An 18,434-nucleotide genomic window follows, 5' to 3' on the forward strand; every position below is an offset into this window, starting at 1 on the left:
GGTCACTTCTGAATGCTGGCAGTGCTTTCATTCTAGTGGTAGCATGAGACGGAGTCTACAACCCACACAAGTGGCTCAGGTAGTGCAGCTCATCCAGGATGGCACATCAATGTGAGCTGTGGCAAGAAGGTTTGCTGTGTCTGTCAGCGTAGTGTCCAGAGCATGGAGGCGCTACCAGGAGACAGGCCAGTACATCAGGAGACGTGGAGGAGGCCGTAGGAGGGCAACAACCCAGCAGCAGGACAGCTACCTCCACCTTTGTGCAAGGAGGAGCAGGAGGAACACTGCCAGAGCCCTGCAAAATGACCTCCAGCAGGCCACAAATGTGCATGTGTCTGCTCAAACGGTCAGAAACGGACTCCATGAGGGTGGTATGAGGGCCCGACGTCCACAGGTGGGGGTTGTGCTTACAGCCCAACACCGTGCAGGACGTTTGGCATTTGCCAGAGAACACCAAGATTGGCAAATTCACCACTGGCGCCCTGTGCTCTTCACAGATGAAAACAGGTTCACACTGAGCATGTGACAGAGTCTGGAGACGCCGTGGAGAACGTTCTGCTGCCTGCAACATCCTCCAGCATGACCGGTTTGGCGGTGGGTCAGTCATGGTGTGGGGTGGCATTTCTTTGGGGGGCCGCACAGCCCTCCATGTGCTCGCCAGAGGTAGCCTGACTGCCATTAGGTACCGAGATGAGATCCTCAGACCCCTTGTGAGACCATATGCTGGTGCGGTTGGCCCTGGGTTCCTCCTAATGCAAGACAATGCTAGACCTCATTTGGCTGGAGTGGGTCAGCAATTCCTGCAAGAGGAAGGCATTGATGCTATGGACTGGCCCGCCCGTTCCCCAGACCTGAATCCAATTGAGCACATCTGGGACATCATGTCTCCACCAACGCCACGTTGCACCACAGACTGTCCAGGAGTTGGCGGATGCTTTAGTCCAGGTCTGGGAGGAGATCCCTCAGGAGACCATCCGCCACCTCATCAGGAGCATGCCCAGGCATTGTAGGGAGGTCATACAGGGATGTGGAGGACACACACACTACTGAGCCTCATTTTGACTTGTTTTAAGGACATTACATCAAAGTTGGATCAGCCTGTAGTGTGGTTTTCCACTTTAATTTTGAGTGTGACTCCAAATCCAGACCTCCATGGGTTGATAAATTGGATTTCCATTGATTATTTTTGTGTGATTTTCTTGTCAGCACATTCAACTATGTAAAGAAAAAAGTATTTAATAAGATTATTTCTTTCATTCAGATCTAGGATGTGTTGTTTAAGTGTTCCCTTTATTTTTTTTGAGCAGTATAGCTGACATGACTGTGGTTACATATGTAACCTTCGCTATGTTTCCCTACGTTGGAATACCCGTACCAGATTTCGTCGGTGCTAGAGGGATCTGGCCAGCCAGCGGCGAAGTCCCAGCTTTGGGCCGTCAGTGGAAGGGGTGTCCAGGCACAGTCCCCGGAAGGGGAGGCGACGCCCAGGACCGCTGAACCAACCGCGGAGGGAGGTGCCACATTTACCCGATTAGTACCTAGCAAAGGTGCAAGAGGAAGTCCAGCTGGCCGCAGCACAGATATCAGCAAGGGCACCACAGATCCCAGCACTGGCCTGCCAGACAGGCGGTATGCTGTCGTAATTGTGTCATGATCCAGTTAGAGAGACTCTGCTTTGATAACCCAGCCCCCAGGAGACTCACCGTAGCAGACAAAGAGCTGGTCTGTTGTTCTCACTGACTGTGTCCACTCCACATAGGCAGCCAGTGCCCGCACAGGGCACAGCATGCCGGAGCGAGGCCCAGACTCCCCCGCTACTGCCGGGGGATCGTAAGCGATGTTCACATGCCTGTCTGACAGAACCTTCGAGAGGAATGAAGGGTTAAGGCGGAGAGATATACTCCTCCCCCCGGGGTCCATCCGGTAGCACTCAGAACTTACAGAAAGAGCATGGAGCTCAGCAACCCTCTTCATGGAAGTAATCGCTACCAAGAAAGCCACCTTCAAGGAGAAGTGTTTCAGGGAGGCAGACTCCAATGATTCGAAAGGCGGCTTTGCCAAAGCTGCCAAGACCACATTCAGATCTCAGCTCACCATGGAGCGGGTCATAGCTGGACGTAGGCGACAAACCCCCTTCATAAACCTGGAGACCAAGGGATGGTGCCCCACCGGCCTGTCCATCCACCCCACATGGCAGGCAGATATAGCGGCCAAATACCCTCTCAGTGTAGAGGCTGCCAAGCCCTCATCCAAGCGAGACTGCAGGTATTGGAGGACATACTACACCCCGCATGACTCGGTCACAACCTTAATACCAGTGCACCAAGAGCAGAACAACCGCCAGCACAACTGGTATGCCGCGGTTGTAGCCCTTGCGCTCTGCATGGTGTTCATTACACCCTCCTGTAGTCCTAACATGGACCATTTAGTGGCCAAGCCCACAGACCGAGGCGGTGTGCCACAGAGTTCCACTGGCCTGAGACAGCAGGTCGGGTATCAGGGGCAGTTTCCAAGGTGTCACAGACAACAGGGACAGGAGAAGGCTGAACCAGGGTGGTCTGGGCCAGTATGTACAATTGTTGAGATAATGTGCATAATGCCAACCCAGAGATGGTGCTAGTGGGGCACCTATCTAGGATAGATAAACAGGTGCATTATGTGTGTCTGATGAGGGTGTCGTGACCTGTAACATGCGTGTTACATGAGTAAAGGATTATGCTTGCATCTTATCTAACTCTCCAACGTGAGTTATTCACATACACAGATTAACATGGTGTCAGAAGTGGGACGCGAGACCCCACTAGGTCAGTTATCTCTGCCGACCGTGCCTCCACAGGCTGAAGGCTTGAACCCAGACCCCAAGAAGGTGGATGCAGTACAGCAGATGCCTCCACCTACAGACGCAAAAGCAGTGCAGTGACTGTTTGGTTTTGAAAATGACTTAGCCATATTACCTCATCTGTATGGCGTGTGTGAGCCATTGCATCAGCTGATCAATAAAGATCTGCTGTGGGCATGGCTTCCTCAACATGATACTTCTCGAATGCTTCAGTATTTTATCCTAAGAAGCTGGCCAGACACAAGAAAGAGTATGCCCATCCTGGTGAGGGACTACTGGACATATAGAGACAAACTCACAATGCAGGAAGAGGTGGTCAACAAAGGCGACAGGGTGGTAGTGCTAGAATGGTGCAACTAATCACAACAGCAAAACCATTGCCTTAAACAAATCTTAGTTCAGTCACCAGTTTAAGTTGAGAGTGGGGGTATCCATGGCATTTTCCAATTATGTTCCTATTTTACAAGTAAAAAAAATGGAGAACCTTTCATAATGTTGCCAAACAAAGACTCAACAAACTTACCTGAGACTCCCTGTCTCTGCCAGTCTGTCCCTGCATATCTGTCCCCAACTCTGCTGTCTGTGTGCCATCTATTGCCTGCTCTGCCTAATGACATCATTGTGAAACATTTCCATTAGAATTTCATTTCTTTCTTATGAACATTTTATCAACTAGTCTTTGAGATATTAGGCTACTAGGGTTCTTACTTTGCATTTTGGTGTACTGAAAAATACTCTGATGTCCGTGTTTTATTTTTCTACCTGGCTGGCTGGCTACACACACACACACAGTGTGTAGGTTATTTACAGTAGGAGATGGGCTTCTATCATCTTATCTTTTATCATTCTATTTGGCCTTCGATCTAAAAGGTAGCTAGCAAATGTGAAACGGATTAAAATGACAAGAGTTGACAGCTGTATGAGTTCACCATTTACACAACATATGCTGCAACCTTTTGTAATTTTAATAGTTTGTTTCATATTGGCTGGCTTCCAACAATAGCTGAATTTGCAAAGCTAGCGAGCACCAATTCCGTTTCAGTGGTGTTTGCTATAATCTTTGCTACCTGGGTTAAATAAAGGTGAAATAAAATAAATAAAAGTTCCCTTGCGACAATTTAGCTTTTGCAACGAGACCATTAAATATATTTAAGACAATGGTAGAAGAGAGTGTAGTTCAGTTTGGACTCCAGTTTATCGCTAACCTTATCACAGGGTCTTTGAAGCACTAACTTACATCATCTGCATGCTGATCTTGGAATAAATTGACGATAGCAAAGATTCCATCTTTGACGAGGCCACATAAATGGAATAGGTACTAGCTAGCTTAATAGTTAATATTTGCGCGCTAGCTCTGCATATTCAGCTAGTGTGTGTGCGCGATTGACTGGATTAACCTCACGTCAGTTACGTTCATTGAGTGCCTTTCAGACAGTGGATACGACCCCTCTGTTACCTTGCCAACTAAGGAACTGGCAGTGGATCAAACCATTGTGAGGCAAAGGGTGGGGGGGGTCGCAATCTTTTGAAACTTAACGCGCTATTAAGTGTCTATAATCAGCACAATTGCTTTCATTGCGTATTATTAATATTATTTCAATTACATAGTTATGTTTCAGTGATATATTGGGGGGGACAAATCATTTTTCCCAGGATGGGGGGGTCGTGTCCCCCCTGGGTTATCTCCTACTGGCGTGCTTGTGACGCTCATACAATTGTTCGATAAAGCACACTTTTTCTATGCGTACGAACATTATACAATCAGTTTAAGTAGTGTTGTACAACGGTTTCTATGCAATATTAATAAATGTGGCCCCTTTTCTTTAAAAAGCTTTCGGATTAAAAAGTCATTAACATTTTCACAATTTTAGTGTTATTGAGACCTAATAGTGTGGAATGTTTGACTGCACTCCTTTTAAAGTAGAGCAGTCTGGAGGACTGTTCTACTCAGTGTTACGGCCTACATGAGACCAGAAGAGCAGTTTGTTTAGATAAAGACAAAGAAAACCGAACAGGCAGCTGAGCTGGACTGTCTGGTTCCTCTCACTCATAACCCTGAAATGGATACCCATTTACACTCAGCTTGCATTCCTTAGGACTCCACAGTCCTCTTTGGCATTCGTTTTCTGTTCTCAGATCTTAGTGTGGAGTATGGGCTGGACGCTGCTTATCCTTCTGGTTGTTCTGACCGTGGTCCACGGGAACCCGACCGTGACTGTCAGAAGTGGGTCAGGACCAACAGTGGGGTTCGATCAACACCCAAACAGTGTTCCTCTGGGAGAGGACACACAGACCACCACAGAGGTGAGTGAGCTACAAACCCCTAGAATCCTCTATTCCAAGAGGAGGCACATCAGCATAGACTCGGGAGACTTGCTGTATAGGCCTACATAAACATGGAGAAAGTCTCCAGTTTGTTTTGCTTGAAAATACTGATTTGACTTAACTTTTTCCAGCTTCTTGCTGTGAGGCAGATTGGTTAGTATTTCACAACCCGAGTTGTGCTTTCCTGTCGAATCCAGATTAGATCAAATTCAGGCAACCTAAAATGAACACATCAACCACATAACCATCTAAGTAAATGAAGGAACAATGACACCCTGGTGAAATGGTAGTATTAGGTCAATCTTATTTAATCATCATTACAACATATGCTGTACATAGTACAAAACCAGTTAATATACATGCCCGAGTTGAAGTCCAAACTTTGAGCTTGCCTCAAGTCTTCATAAAAACTGCTAGGCTGTGGGACAAGGCTGTTTGCTGGAGAGCAAAGGCTGAATGGAAATAGTCATAATACTTTAGGACAGTATGGGGGGAAAACAAGGGGGTGAATCAAGGGAATTCACTTGGTCATCTGATCATTTGTAGCATTTTGAATGCACATAAGATATAATACACAAACCTTATTTTAATTTCACGTTTATTTAACTAGGCAAGTTAAGAACAAGCATTCCATTTCAGTACTGTAATGTTATTTTTTTAAGGGAGTAGATCAGCTTTAATACGGCAGATAAATTGTAGCTTTCATCAATGTAATTGTCTGCATCATTTCCAATCCCCCATATTTTTTTTTATACATACACACAAACATACATACCAGTCAAAAGTATGGACAGACCTACTCATTCAAGGGTTTTTCTTTACTTTTACTATTTTCTACATTGTAGAATAATAGTGAAGACAAACTACGAAATAACACATATGGAATCATGTAGTAACCCAAAAAAGTTTTAAACAAATGTATTTTATATCAGATTCTTCAAAGTAGCCACCCTTGGCCTTGATGACAGCTTTGCCCACCCTTGGCATTCTCTCAACCAGCTTCATGAGGTAGTCACCTGGAATGCATTTAAATTAACAGGTGTGCCTTGTTAATTTGTGGAATTTCTTTCCTTAATGCATTTGAGCCAATCAGTTGTGTTGTGACAAGGTAGGGTGGTATACAGAAGATGGCCCTATTTGGTAAAAGACCAAGTCCATATTATGGCAACAACAGCTCAAATAAGCAAAGAGAAATGACAGTCCATTACTTTAAGACATGAAGGTCAGTCAATATGGAACATTTCAAGAACTTTGAAAGTTTCTTGAAGTGCAGTCGAAAAAACCATTAGCCTAAATAAATGCTTCAGAGTTCAAGTAACAGATACATCTCAACATCAACTGTTCAGAGGAGACTGCGTGATTCAGGCCTTCATGGTTGAATTGCTGCAAAGAAACCACTACTAAAGGACACCAATAAGAAGACACTTGCTTGGGCCAAGAAACATGAGCAATGAACATTAGACCAGTGGAAATCTGTCCTTTGGTCTGATGAGTCCAAATTTGTGATTTTTGGTTCCAACCGCCATGTCTTTGTGACACAGAGTAGGTGAACGGATGATCACCGCATGTGTGGTTACCACCGTGAAGCATGGAGGAGGTGGGGAGATGGTGCTTTGCTGCTGACACCGTCTGATTTATGTAGCATTCAAGGCACACTTAACCAGCATGGCTACCACAACATTCTGCAGCAACACGACATCCCATCTGGTTTGCGCTTAGTGGGACTATCATTTGTTTTTCAACAGGACAATGACCCAACACACCTCCAGGCTCTGTAAGGGCTATTTGACCAAGAAGTGGCATGATGGACTGCTGCATCAGATGACCTGGCCTCCAATCACCCGACCTCAACCCAATTGAGATGGTTTGGGATGAGTTGGATCGCAGAGTGAATGAAAAGCTGCCAACAAGTGCTCAGCATTTGTGGGAACTCCTTCAAGACTGTTGGAAAAGCATTCCAGGTGAAGCTGGTTGAGAGAATGCCAAGCGTGTGCAAAGCTGTCATCAAGGCAAAGGGTGGCTACTTTGAAGAATCTCAAATATAAAATTAACACTTTTTGGTTAATACATGATTCCACATGTGCCATTTCATAGTTTTGATGTCTTCACTATTATTCTACAATATAGCAGAAAAAAAACTTGAATGAGTAGGTGTCAACTTTTGACTGGTACATAGATATCTTAAACATTAGTTTCCTTCATTACTTTCTAACCCTACCACCCCTACCCTAATTGGAGTAAACAACACTTAGGCTTCTACTTCCAGCTTCTACATACTATATACATTTTATGGACAGTCTATTTTACAATAGTTCTATTTTGTTTGTTTTTACTCCTGTCCTTCCTCAACCTCTCCCATCTATTTCTGATGTACATCCGGTTAGATTTTTATTTGCCATATCTTTCAAACTATGCTCTTTCACAGAAGTTCTTAACCTATATACGTTTTATGCACACCGTATGTTTTACATTAGTTATTGTTATTAGTCCCAACCTTCATCTCCATTCAACCGCTCTGTAATGTGTTTACAATTCATTGATGGTGTGTGTTGTCCATCCTCAGTTCTTCCCCTTCTTGGCAGGCAGCTGTCCCGTTGACTCCAGGTATTTGTTGATGAGCTCCTCCTGAGTGCTGGGCAGACATGGCTGGTATCTGCTATACTCCATGGTGTACTCTCCTTTCCCCTGGACACAACACACACATCAGTTCTCCAGAAAGGATCATAGACTGAGCAATAACTTTAGTCCAAATAAATTAACTGAAAAAAATGAGCAAATACAAACTCAATTCAATATCACTGAAAAATGCATGGCTTGATATCCTAGACAATTTTATGACTAATTGACGTCTTGACATCCGACTAGAGCAGCCAGTGCCTTACCTCTGTACAGGACCGGAGCTCTGTGGCGTAACCAAACATGTCATTCAGTGGAATCTGGGGAGAGGAAATGGCGATTGACCATCAAATACACAGTGACTGGACAGACGTTTAAGCTATCCTGTCTTTGCAGAAAGAAAAGGGCATAGGAAGTGTGAGTAGGACAGAGCTGCACTCACATCAGCATACAGCGTAAAGTAGCCCTCTGCCCCATCCTGCCCACTGATAACGCCATGGTGACGGTTGACCCCGGCGATGACTGTCCCTTGGAACTCATCGGGCGCCACAATTTCTACTGACATGATTGGCTCCAGCACGGCAGCGTTGGCCTTCTCCATGGCTACCAAGAGGGGGACATGGATGGAAGGAGAGAGGAGACATTCAGTAGGTTTGTCAAAAAGCTGAGAAGCACGGAAAAGGTATACAGAGGGAAAAATATGCGAGAACAATGGGGGGTGTATTCTGGTTAGTTTACACCCACCTTGTTTAAGAGCGTGTAGAGAGTGTAGTTCAGTTTGGACTCCCCTGCACGGATGAAGGAGATCTCATTCGAGTCCACCATGTGATGCGCTCCGTCTTCCAATAGGAACTTGACGCCTGAGATCTTGTGACCAGTCAGAGGGCCTTTCTCACAGGCCTCTCTGAATCCCTGCAGGAGGGAGGGATGTGATGGAGAAAGAGTGACAGTGGTGGGCAAACTACGGCCCGCGGGCCCATTCAATCCGGCCCACGGGAGGTTTGAGTAAAGAAAATAGAAATTATAATAGACCTATATATTAAAATGAATGCCCTTTTTGTAGCCCACAAATTGATTGACAAACTAAAATCGGTCAAAATAAAAATATCTGTGGCCCTCTTGAAATTTTCAATCCCGACGTGGCCCTCAAATCAAGAAGTTTGCCCACTCTTGGGGTATGAGATTAGAGGTCTACTAGAATTTCTATCTGAAAAAGCTACAGGATTTTTTTCAATCCTAATTACACACCTTCTCAACAACCGGCACAAACTGTTTGGGGATGTTGGTTCCAACAGTCTGGTCTTCAAACTCCACTTTTGTGTAGTTTTCTTGGTCCAGAGGTTCAAGAAATCCTATCACTTTACCGTACTGCCCAGAACCACCAGACTGCTTCTTATGGGTAAAGTCAAACCTGCAGAGACAAGCACATAGCCAAAATCAGTAACTAATTTAGAGGATTTTCATTAAAGCATTGGTAGGTAAAGAACTGCCATAGTTGCCAAAACGATCAACTCACATTAACATAGACAAACAAAGTAGCTGTATGGTCATTTGCCATGCTTTTATGTTAGTGAGGAGAAGGGAAATGTGTGGCCTGTCTCTTTTAAAGAAGGGCGGTACTAACTGAATTATTGTCTTGGGAGGAAGCAGGAAGTTCTCCCCCTGCATGTGGCTGTTTCTCCAGCTGTCTAACCGCAACAACCTCAACGGGCAGGGAGTTAGCCTTTCCAGGCACTTTCTTCCTCTCTGACACTTCTACCCTCCCCTTACTCACTATATTTCTCTGTATTCTCCCTCTTTCTCCTTATCTAGAACTAGGGCAGGACACTACTTCCTGCACCAGCACACACAGAGGTCAAAGTCCCATTGTGGCAGACTGACACTCCCTACCTGTCCTCACCACCCTCTTTGCTCTCATTCCCCTTCTCTCCGGTGTGGATTAGGAGGAAAGCGAGGTGGTGGAAGAAGTGATGACGACTGGCGTGCTGAACCCGAGTCACTACCCTGCCCGCCGGGCAGCTACGGTGGTCCAACACTACCTGAACACCCGCTATGGCTCACCCTACAGATGGATCTTTCTCAGCACAGTAAACAGCGGCAGCGCAGAGGTAGGAGTGGAGAAGGAGGATCAGCATACTTTGGGGAGTGTTTTGGGCAAGGGGCAGTTAATATTACAAGGCAAGGAAGGATCCTTGAAGGGGATGGATATGGGAGGTCTGTGCGGATAAGTCAATTCTCAATACCGCATACAGTGGGGGCTTTTTTATTTATTTTTTTAACATTTTTAACTAGGGAAGTCAGTTAAGAACATGTTCTTATTTTCAATGACGGCCTAGGAAGAGTGGGTTAACTGCCTTGTTCAGGGGCAGAATGACAGATTTTTACCTTGTCAGCTCGGAGATTCGATCTTCTAACCTTTCGGTTGCTAGTCCAACGCTCTAACCGCTAGGCTACCTGCTGCCCCACGGCTTTATGGAACATAGTTCTGTTTGCTTACATTTTGTCTGAAGTGGTTCATTCCTGCTCTCTCTCTCCCTGGCTGTCAGGATGTGGCAGACAAGGGGAGGAAGTATAACTGGAGCTTACCATGCAGGACATGATCAGTAACGTAAGATCCTATTCACATTCTCAGTGACTCACTGTAGCACAGAACAGCCATGTGAATAAATACACGGTGGGTTGAGTAACCTTGTCTACACTGCCATGGTGATAAACACCTGTGTTAGATCAACTTTTTTTCCCCCTCTCCCGTATCTTCCCCTAACATCATTCCTTTCATATTCTCACTTTCTCCTCAACTACCTCACCCTTTCCTCTCCCTATAAAAAGGTTTCGGGACAGTGCTCTGCGGAGCTCCTCTTTCCCGGGTGAGAGGGGCAGAGTGCTCCCTAGGTCCAGGCCTCCTGTGAGGGACTGTGTCAAAGCAACACCACTGCTCAGGAAGAGGCCTTCTACAAGCAACACAGAGCCAGCAATAACCTAGCGTCAGGAAGCAATATACCAGGTAGATATAGAGCCACACACACAGCTGACCCCCTCCCATCTCTTTTCTGACTGTGATGTTTGTGGTTTCTTTGACAGACAGCTACGGTCACATGGAGCCCAGCATGAAGCCCTTCTGGCAACTGGGGGGCGTGGCCTCCAGTTTCATCATGCTGAGGGAGTCCAATGAGAGCACGCTTTACAACATGGCTCAGGTCGCCAACTTCACACAGCTGGTGAGCAGCCAAGAGGTCGGTGGCGTTGCATCAACCAATGGTTGCGTGCTACGTCATCGATTGTGCAGTCGGGCATCGGATTGCTAGATCATATATGGTTAGCTGATACGTTAAACGCCTATCCAGGCGTGGTATGATCAGGCATGCGTCTGATGTAGTCGGACAATAACTTAAGAACCTTAGTGTAACCATGGAGATATCTGCCCAAATTCCAAATTGACACTTAACTCCCCACCCGTCCCTTCCCATCTGTCCTTCTCACACACTTGGTCCCTGGTTCTGTCTGTCCCTCAACAGGAGACTGAGAAGGACCAGCTAAGGTTCAACTACCATGTCCTGCTGCATGAAATGATTTCCCAGGTAACGAAAACATTCTGCCACCGGTCTTAACATAACTCACACGTCATGTTTGTTATTATAAAAGGTGCATTGTTGTTGTGTGTGTGTGGTTACGCGCAGGAGATCATCCACTGGAAGCTACTAGTCACCTGGCCCCCAGAACAGGGAGTTCAAGTCCTGCAGACTGAGCTGCAGCCAAAGTGCCACCACTGTGAGGCTCCTCCAAGCACCACCAACTGAGATGCACGGAAAAACACTCCAGAGCCTTACTCAAGTACTGCAGGGAAGAGTACAGCACATCTCTTTCTTAGGACTTGAATGAAGGGTAAAGCCACTTTCTACCTGCTTTGAAAAGCTGAGCTTTACACTTCACACTCTTGGCTTTAGTAATTATGTTTTACCTTCACCACTACTGCTTCAGAGAGGAGAGGGCACACGTCAGTGGCCTTACATGCTATGCGAATGCACTGCTTTTACAGCTTGTAAGACTCTTGGTAAGCTATAACAATGCGTTTCAACTTTTTGTTAATATACTCTATTGATGAAGTGAAGCGGGCCAATAAAGCCGTCACTGTACACAATGTAATGCTCCTGAGAGTGGTTCATTTTGGACATTGTTGCCGTGTGTTACGAGTGGCTACGGTTCCGCACTGGTCACGCTCTCCCTGAAGGCTACCTTGGGCTTTCCCATCACACAGGGGCAGTTGTACTCTCTCTCCATCCTCTACAGAAAGACAGCAAGGTCAGCTTGATTTACTGCACCGAAATGCCCTTGAAGATTCCAGATGTTTGGAACTAGTAATACATTCGATTATCCTTCAAGACAACTTAGGACACTGATCTTCAGGTCGCCGGAGAGCGGACTACTAGACTAGTACCTGTGAGTAGATCTCCAGGTGCAGCTCTCCCATACCAGAGATGATAGTCTCCTTGCTTTCTGTGTCAAAGTGGACCCTGAACGTGGGGTCTTCTCTGGTGAAGCGGTTGATGCCTTTAGAGAACTTATCCGTGTCATTCTGATCCACAGGAAGAGGGAGGGATGAGGTCATGCAAGCTCATATACTCTACTGAAAGAGTATCACGCCTTAGTATGGTCATTTAGACTCCTCATACTACATAGAATATGAGAGGGCCCACCTTGTTGGACGGCTTCATAGACATGGAGATGACAGCCTCTGGTATGTGGATGGACTCCTGTGGGGGAAACGTGTTGAATGATGCTCAAGGTCATGACGTTATGCACACACAGGCAGTGCACAACCGATTGCATCTTTAAAATACACGTTAGTGAGTGCTGACTGGTTGTTTATCTAGTTTGGACAATGGCCATAGGCATGTACCATGGAGAGGTTGGCGCTGGTCCGGGAGGTGAAGGTGTCTCCGCTGGCACAGTCGATCCCAAATAGGGCACAGATGTCCCCTGCATACACCTCCTCCACATCCTGACCAACCGGAGGGCAGGGCGGTGGGGGGGGGGTACACAATTTATGACACAAAATTAAGATTGTTTCAGTTAAATGTATAGATAAAGTTGTTTAACCATGAGATGTTATCACTAGGGTAAGTCAGGTTGGGGAATCAGGGTCATTGGGCTGTGTGGTAGAAACAAACGATCACAGTGCCTGTGCTTTTCATAGCACTGAATGTCAGTTTACTTCTGGTTTGCATTCACTTCCTGGTTCTCACCTCCATCTGGTCGGCATGGAGACGCACTAGCCTCTGCACACGGACCTTCTTGCCTGTGCGTGTGTTGACGATGTACTCAGTCTTCTTCAGACAGCCCTGGTACGCACACGCACGTACGTCAGCTGACCAAACCGACCCGCCTAGAACAGAGTCAGGAGGGGGGGGGGGCGAGATCGTCTACAATCCCTATACAGTTTATCATACAAAAAGGTTTATACAGTAAATGTGCCAGATTACTTGTTGAAGACAAGACGGTTTGCTACACAGTGTTTGTGTGCTGTGATGTGCTCACCTCCAGTTTGAAGGCCAGGCCAACGAAGGGCTGCGAGGCGTCTCTGGTTGGATCCATCAGGATCTTAATGCTGTCACTGGACTCCCTGACACAGAGGAAACAACACAAGGACAGTGGTGAGATCTGCCACTGGCATTGTTCAAGTTTGTCCCTGAGCCCATACTCTGCCTTGATTTTGGCATATCAATTCATTCAAAGACGGCTGTGTCATATTGAATAGATGTTCACTGTCTAGGCACAGAGGTCATTACTCACTCATCGTTGAAGAGGGCGTAGTTATTGACCTCTGTGGGGTTGGGAAGATAATCCAGCACTGCGTTCAATAGAGGCTGGACCCCCTTGTTCTTCAGGGCAGTTCCCACCAGCACGGGGCTGAAGAGGCGCTGCACTGTGGCCCTGCGTATGGCTGCCTGTGGGAGGAGAGACGGGAGAGGTCAGGGCCCCGGGGGGCAGCGTTCACAGGTCATAGCAGAAAAGATGACTGAGGCGTAAAATCAAATGACATCATTTACAGTCACACACACACCTTGAGTTCTGGCACGGTGGGGATCCTCTCCTCCAGAAACATCTCTCCCAGGGTCTCGTCAGCGTCAGCCACACACTCCACCAGCTCCTGTCTGCTGTCTGCAGCCTCCACACGGAACTCCGCCGGGATCTCATCCAACCGGATATTCTGTCTGCAGGAACCACAGAGGACGCCATTTTATTTATTTTCAGTAAGAGGGTTTCCAGCTACGGAAATATTTCAGATATGAGATAGTAATGTAAGTAATCTCTAAACCCCTGCCACGATCATATTCTCCATTCTCTTACCCGAATGGGCCCTCGAAGTACATGCTGCGCTCCTCTATGAGGTCTATGATGCCCTTCACGTTCCCCTCCAGACCGATGGGGATGTTCACAAAGGCTGCATTATGGTTCAGCTTGGTCCTGAAAGAGGGAACAGAGAAGTCAGAACACAGCTAATGGAAAACCAGACTAGTCTGTCTACTCCACAGTATCTGTATATCTGCTGACCTCATGGCCTGCAGGGCGCGGTTGGGGTTGGCTCCCATGCGGTCCAGCTTGTTGATGAAGGTGAGGAAGGGAACGTTGTAGCGTTTCATTTGTCTGTTCACGGTCAGGGTCTGGCATTGGACCCCTCCAACCGCACATAGGACCAGGAACGCCCCGTCCAAAACACGCAGGGCTCGCTCCACCTCGATGGTGAAGTCCACATGGCCTGAACAGGACAGAGCAGTAAACTGGGGTTAAAGTTCAAAGCAAAAATGCATCCTAACAGCTGTTGGGTACACTAGCATTGATCTGTGACTTATGGTATATCTGTCAAAAAGGGAACCTGGTCATAAGATCTGTGTTGCCACTAACACAAATCTTTCTCCATACCTGGGGTGTCGATGATGTTGATGTTGTAATCCTTATAGATGGTGTATGTGGCAGCTGACTGGATGGTGATGCCTCTCTGCCTCTCCAGCTCCATCGAGTCCATGGTGGCTCCGACTCCATCTTTTCCCTTTACCTGTAGAGTTAGAGGATCAAACAATCGTTTTTGTCTGTCTGCCTCCCTCTAAAAAAAAACACACACACACACACTTCAACTAACTACTTAAATAAATCAGAGCCCGATTATGATTAACTCACCTCGTGGATCTCTGCTATCCTGCCCGTGTAGAAGAGGACGCGCTCGGTGAGTGTGGTCTTCCCCGAGTCGATGTGCGCCGAGATTCCGATGTTGCGGATTCTTTCATTGGGAACGATACCAGAGGAGCACGACCGACAACTGTTAATCAACACCTATAAAATGAAAAAAGAGACTGCATTCAGTTAAGTTTCTCTCTACTTCCATTCCTTCTCATCTGTCCTATTCTAAACATCTTGGGTTATTATTTTCTTACCTTTTTTAATGTCAGTGTTCCCCGTTTCCTTAAATGTGTTTGACCCAAGGTTAGTCCTGCTTTTAGAAGTCGCATTTTGTTGGTGGACAGAACCGGTTAAGCTCCGTTTACACAACCCCCCCACTGGATGTCAGTCAATCTGTGAACGTCAAGGCACCGCAAGACAGTTCGTTGTGAAACATTACTTCCTGGACTACAGCAACTCTGAAGAGTCAAACTTGCGGATCAACAAATCCGCTTTGCCAAGCTCAACAGTGACGCACATTGGCAAGGCGAAAAACGCGTGCCAGTTCCCCTCCCCCCCATTTTGACATCAAAATTATGAAATTACACACATGGGATAATGTAGTAAACAAAAAAGTTATATTTTAGATTCTTTAATGTAGCCACCCTTTGCCTTGATGACAGCTTTGCACACTTTGGGCATTCCTTCAACCAGCTTCACCTGGAATGCTTTTCCAACAGTCTTAAGAGTTCCCACATATGCTGGGCACATGTTGGCTGCTTTTCCTTCACTCTGCGGTCCATCTCATCCCAAACCATCTCAATTGGGTTGAGGTCTGGTGATTGTGGAGGCCAGGTCATCTGATGCAGCACTCAATCACTCTCCTTCTTGGTCAAATAGCCCTTACAGAGCCTGGAGGTGTGTTGGGTCATTGTCCTGTTGAAAAACAAATGATAGTCCCACTAAGCGAAAACCAGATGGGAGTGCGTATCGCTGCAAAATGCTGTGGTAGCCATGCTGGTTAAGTGTCTTAAATTATAAATAAATCACAGACGGTGTCACCAGCAAAGCACCCCCACACCATCACACCTCCTCCTCCATGCTTCACGGTGGGAACCACACGTGCGGAGATCATCCGTTCACCTACTCTGTGTCTCACAAAGACACAGCAGTTGGAACTAAAAATCTCAAATTTGGACACATCAGACCAAGGAACAGATTTCCACCGGTCTAAGCAAGTCTCTTCTTATTATTGGTGTTCTTTGGTCGTGGTTTCTTTGCAGCAATTCAACCATGAAGGCCTGATTCACGCAGTCTCCTCTGAACAGTTGATGTTGAGATGTGTCTGTTACTTGAACTCTGAAGCATTTTTAGGGCAGCAATTTCTAAGGCTGGTAACTCTAATGAACTTATCCTCTGCAGCGGAGGTAACTCTGGGTCTTCTTTTTCCTGTGACGGTCCTCATGAGAGCCAGTTTCATCATAGCGCTTGATGGGTTTTGCAACTGCACTTGAAGAAACTTTCAAAGTTCTTGAAATTTTCCGGATTGACTCACCTTCATGTCTTAAAGTAATTATGGACTGTTGTTTCTCTTTGCTTATTGGAGCTGTTCTTGCCATAATATGGACTTGGCCTTTTACCAAATAGGGCTATCTTCTGTATACCATCCCTACCTTGTCACAACACAACTGATTGGCTCAAATGCATTAAGAAGGAAATAAATTCCACAAATTAACTTTTATCAACCTGTTAATTGAAATGCATTCCAGGTGACCACCTCATGAAGCTTGTTGAGAGAATGCCAGGATTGTGCAACGCTGTCATCAAGGCAAGGGGTGGCTACTTTGAAGAATCTGAAATATAAAATATTTAGATTTGTTTACCAATTATTTGGTTACTACATGATTCCATATGTGTTATTTCATAGTTTTGATTTCTTGACTATTATTCTACAATAAAGAAAATTGTTAAAATAAAGAAAAACCCTTGAATGAGTAGGTGTTTCCAAGCTTTTGACTGGTACTGTATACTGAACAAAAATATAAAAGCAACATGTGAAGTGTTGGTCCCATGTTTCATGAGCTGAAATAAAAGATCCCAGAAATTTTCCATATGTACAAAATGCTTATTTCTCACAAATTGTGTGCACAAATGTGTTTACATCCCTGTAAGTGAGCATTTCCCCCTTTGCATGATTATCCATGCACCTGACAGGTGTGGCATGTCAAAAAGCTGATTAAACAGCATGATCATTACACAGGTGCACCTGTGTTTGTCACACAACACAATGCCACAGATGTCTCAAGTTTTGAGAGAATGTGCATGCTGACTGCAGGAATGTCCACCAGAGCTGTTGCCAGAGAATTTAATGTTCATTACAAAAATTGTAATGTTCATTACAAAAATTTGGCAGTACGTCTAACCGGCCTTACAACCGCAGACCACATGTAACCACACCAGTCCAGGACCTCCACATCTGGCTTCTTTACCTGCAGGATCGTCTGACGGGGAGAGGTGCTTAGGAGTATTTATGTCTGTAATAAAGCTATTTTGTGGGGGAAAACGTATTCTGTTTAGCTGGGCACAGGGTCCCCATTGGGTAGGCTTGGCTCCCAAGTGGATAGGCCTATGCCCTCCCAAGCCCACCTGTGGCTACGCCTCATGAAATCCATAGGGCCTACCAAATGTATTTATATTGACTAATTTCATTATATGAAATGTAACTCAGTACAATCTTTGAAATTGTTGCATGTTGTGTTTATATTTTTGTTCAGTATAAATACTGTTAGGTGCTCCTAACTTTTTAAAGTTGAGAGCACCAGTGCTACCACTTTAAAAAGTAAATGTGGAGCCCTGAATGAAATACAGTACCTTAGCCTACACAAGAAAACATGTATGCTTCTGCTTTTAAAAGCTGATTCAGTGAGTTGTTATAATGTTCAGTTTATCACATATGATGAATTCTACTCACTATAATATGTATTTGCTTGAACAGAACCACACATAGGGCCTAACTTTGTCTATTATCTGGCTATAACTTGGGCAAAGGTTATTATGAGAGTGGCCTTGGCTATATCTGTTGAGGGTGTGTATTTCTATCTGTGTCATAAAACGTGTTGTGTTGTGAGCAACTTAAACGGAAGGGACACTTCCTGCGAGTGTTGGGGACCGGCAGGAAGATGGATCCAGCATGGCCAGACGGAACGGAGACGCTACCCAGATACAATTAGAGGACGAGAAGGATGACGGTTTCTGGAGTGGAGGAATATTGAAGGTGGACTGAACTTGAAAATGGAACAAAAAGGGCTAAAGTTGTAAATGAGTGTAGGTTTTTGGTTGGAATACAATTCACTAACAATTATGCTTTTTTGGGGAGAAGTGGTTTTGTTTTGATTTGTTGTGTGTGGAAAGAGCAGAAGGAAAAGGCATTAAGGCTCTACAAACTATCGACGTTTGAAGTGGAGTTTAGATTTTTGGAGCAGAGCCCCGTTAAAAGGTG

The 18,434-nt window shown here is 45.7% G+C and overlaps 1 protein-coding gene and 1 pseudogene across 2 annotated transcripts; one reads left to right on the plus strand and one right to left on the minus strand.

Annotated features, from left to right (window-relative positions):
• Nucleotides 1-486: 486 nt before the first annotated feature.
• Nucleotides 487-11,918, plus strand: LOC123729222 (latexin-like; annotated as a pseudogene). The gene is made up of 7 exons (XR_014381857.1): nt 487-5,143; nt 9,724-9,888; nt 10,327-10,388; nt 10,610-10,784; nt 10,862-10,998; nt 11,296-11,358; nt 11,458-11,918. The product of XR_014381857.1 is annotated as a latexin-like (transcript).
• On the minus strand, nt 5,444-15,433 carry LOC123729223 (elongation factor G, mitochondrial-like). The gene is given in 19 exon segments (XM_045703498.2): nt 5,444-7,849; nt 8,047-8,100; nt 8,223-8,383; nt 8,521-8,692; nt 9,029-9,191; nt 11,979-12,061; nt 12,216-12,353; nt 12,475-12,531; nt 12,678-12,779; nt 13,024-13,125; nt 13,128-13,163; nt 13,316-13,400; nt 13,571-13,725; nt 13,842-13,992; nt 14,129-14,245; nt 14,333-14,537; nt 14,702-14,834; nt 14,957-15,109; nt 15,211-15,433. Coding segments are annotated over 19 exon segments (2,268 nt in total). The 5' UTR covers nt 15,286-15,433; the 3' UTR covers nt 5,444-7,723.
• Between the last annotated feature and the right edge of the window lie 3,001 nt (nt 15,434-18,434).

This window comes from Salmo salar, chromosome 20 (assembly GCF_965601325.2).
Source record: "Salmo salar chromosome 20, fSalSal1, whole genome shotgun sequence".
NCBI lineage: Eukaryota > Metazoa > Chordata > Actinopteri > Salmoniformes > Salmonidae > Salmo > Salmo salar.